The 3,318-nt window shown below is 37.8% G+C and overlaps 1 protein-coding gene across 1 annotated transcript; it reads right to left on the reverse strand.

The window, feature by feature from the left end:
• Nucleotides 1-2,658: 2,658 nt before the first annotated feature.
• On the reverse strand, nt 2,659-3,030 carry LOC113756065 (agamous-like MADS-box protein AGL23). Its single transcript, XM_027299864.1, has one exon. The coding sequence runs from the start codon at nt 3,028-3,030 to the stop codon at nt 2,659-2,661; it is 372 nt and encodes a 123-aa protein (XP_027155665.1).
• Nucleotides 3,031-3,318: the final 288 nt, after the last annotated feature.

The raw sequence follows: 3,318 nt of genomic DNA on the forward strand, positions 1-3,318 counted from the left end.
TACATATAAATGTCGAGTCCTGAGTTCAATTTCCCATTCCACTTCCGCTCTTCCTAAACCTCATCTCTACACTCATGAAAAGAATTTAAAAAAACAACTAGATTTTTGTCGACAAGTACAATGGATTTTTTTCTTAACAGGTGTGCCACTGACACTAATTAACACAATTAAATCCTACCTAATCTCTCAAGTTTTTTTTTTCCACGTTTACAAGTCGTTTTTCATTACCATACAAAATAATGACAAGCAATCGGTTTTCATTACCGTAAAAAATAATGACAAACAATCATAGAATTTGATAATAGAAAATTATACTCGATCGTCTTAATTTCAAATGTGCATATTAATGCTAGATACATTCTTAACTGGTCAAGCTTTCCTACATTCTTTCATTCTTTTTTGTTAAACTTGACTAGGCCCTTTCTATCAGAGATGAAAGCACAACGTGGTGCCCAAATTAATTATACCGTACCCATATATTCCATTCTCCTTTTTTTCTATTTTTTATTTTTTTCATTTTTCATTTTTCTAATTTTGGGTTTTGTTTCCACTCCCCAAAGCCTTCTTGGGACAGGACTCTGCTCTCATAATTTCAAAAGATCCAAAAGAAAACACCAAAACAAACGAAGAGATCCCATAGTGTTTGAATTGGAAATTTTTCTAAACCCAATTTTGCAACCATTTTACCTACTGCTGCTGATTCTGCAGTTTGAAAGCGTTATAGAATTTATAAGACCAATTGGATAACCATTTTTACCTACTTTTTCCTCTAGAAATTCCACAAAAAGATGGTGTCCGGTGGGGGGTAAAACATAACGAAACTGATTATGAACATGAAGAAAAAGGAAAACTAGAGCAACCACAAAAATCAATGTATGAAATCTCAACAATTTTCTCATAAAATAATTCAAAGAGCAAACCATTAATAACACAAACCAATTCCAATAAGATTTCGCCTTTCAAAACAATAACTTTTTTTTTTTTTCCGAAACGATATTAGCCATATATTAATCATCAACTAACCTTTACACTTGGAGCAAAGGCCCCTAATCTATACAAAAGTGCTCAATAGCACAGAGGATTTATCCATTCCTCATCATGCAATATGCCTAAGGCATACTCCCCAACTGTAGTACTAACATGATTATCATTTTTAGATATATTACCAAAAGAGCACATTTGAAACAGCACTCTCAAGCTAAGAATATCCTCCACAAGAGTATGCAGCTTGATATTTGATGCACTCCCCGCACTAATTTGCTGATGCAGGTGTTTGTTGCAGCTTTGGATCTTGACTTTTCTCCAACCTCTGACAGCCAATTTACACATAGCTATCTTGATAGCCTCGGCCTCGTCCAATTGTGGACAATTGTAGCTTCTTTCATTAATAGCCCAGGCTGCAACAATCGCATCTCCTTCAGTCATAGCAGTTACACCTATTCCAACCTTATTGCTGTTTAGTTTGCTCAGAGCAGCAACCTTAACTTGGATCACCTCTGCATTCTCTGATTCTATTCTTTGCATTTGGTAAGCATCTGTTTCTGCTGTGCTCGCTTTCTCCTGCTGTTTGTAGGCTTCGCTGAACTCCATCCATTCCTCTTGAGCTTTCTGGATAGTAGCCAAGGCATGTCTTTGTTTGTTGTTGAATTCCCATTCATTTCTGCTTTTCCATACTTGCCACAAGATGTTAACTGTTAGCGCAAGGTGTTCTTCACCATCCTGCCTCGATTTGGCTCCAGTAATTTCAGTCCACCAGGCCTTAAAACAGCCTTGTTTGTCCTTAGCACCCCCCCATTGTACTGGTGCAATCTGCCAAACCTGCTTAGCCTGACTGCAGTTCAGCAACACATGTTCCACCGTCTCTTCCCCTTCAAAACAATAACGAAAAAGGGAAAATTGATAAAATGTATCTGGTTAACATAATTAATTAACCATATCTCTGCATCTTGAATAAGTGCTGCTACTCCCAATCATTGTACTGAGGACTCGGTTCATCAAAATCAAAATCAACTGGAAGCCCACCAAAACAATCAAGATTAACGCTAGGAATCGATAAACTTGATGAATCAACATCGCCATTAACAGCATCAGCAGCCCTGTTCATCTCATCATCTTGAAAGAAATCATTGGAAGCCCACCAAAATAATCAAGATTAACGTTGGGAATCACTAAACTTGATTGATCAGCATCACCATTAATAGTATCAGCAGGCCTGGCCATCTCATCATCTCGAAAGAAATAATTGTTCTTTGGAAGACCACTGAAATAATCAAGATTAACTTTTGGAATCAACAAACTTGATGAAGCAGCATCTGCAGCAGCCCTGGTCATCTCATTATATTCTTGAAACAAATCATTATTCACTGGTAGTCCACTAATATAAACAGGATTCACAGGAAACCCACCAAAATAATCAAGATTAACATTGGGATTCAATAAACTTGATGAATCAGGATCACCATTAATATTATCATCAGCAGCCCTGTTCGTTCCATCATCTTCTTGAGACAATTCCTCACCCTCCAGGCCTTTCATGGTGACCATATAGTTTTCGAGTTCGTCAACCCATTGAAGATCATCATTATCCAACGGCTGTTTCAACAAGGATTCTTTTCCATCACTGACCTGGTTAGTTTCCATCAATCCCTGCTCTATAACCTATTCTTCCATAGTATTTTCTTCAATCTCCACAGGCTTACTCTTTCCCTGATCATCAACAACAGTACCATTCTTACAAGAAGCAGAACTTGAAGATGAAGGCATCATGCCAGCAAGATACTGGTCAAGAATGGAGTCTACCGAAGCAGAGTCAGGACCACCGAAGGTAAAGAATCTACCACCTGGAGATTGGACAAGGATAGCAACTTGAGCCCCAGATTTTTTGCTGTATTCCTCAGCTTTCCTGAACAAGCCTGCACGACGTTTAGAAAACGAGACTAGCAAGTTCTTCTTCTTCTCAATTTTCTTGATTTGAATCTTTCTTCGACCACCGAAGTTTCTTTTATTCAGTATTACGGCGTTCTCCTCCATCGCTGAACAATTTCTTGAGCCAAAGGTTTTGGCTTGGACACACACAATTAATCGATTTTCTTGTGGTATCAGAGGAAGAGGTTGGTTGATTTACATGTAGAAAGGAGAGCTGCAGCGGATCTGCGTTTATAATTAGGAATCTGAATATTTCCTGTTTGGCATCTACCAAATTGAAGAGTTTCTAAATTGGTAGTTTCTAAATTCAATTATTCTAAAGTGCCGTTCCCATTTTTATAAAATGAGTTTAACTTTGTCAACGGTAAAAAGGGATACTTGTACAGGCAGAGA

The sequence above is a fragment of the Coffea eugenioides genome, unplaced genomic scaffold (genome assembly GCF_003713205.1).
Source record: "Coffea eugenioides isolate CCC68of unplaced genomic scaffold, Ceug_1.0 ScVebR1_1934;HRSCAF=2872, whole genome shotgun sequence".
NCBI classification, from domain to species: Eukaryota; Viridiplantae; Streptophyta; class Magnoliopsida; order Gentianales; family Rubiaceae; genus Coffea; species Coffea eugenioides.

Bases quoted from the DNA above. Each gene is read 5' to 3' on its own strand.
- LOC113756065 (XM_027299864.1), bottom strand. From the start codon at position 3,030: ATGGAGGAGAACGCCGTAATACTGAATAAAAGAAACTTCGGTGGTCGA.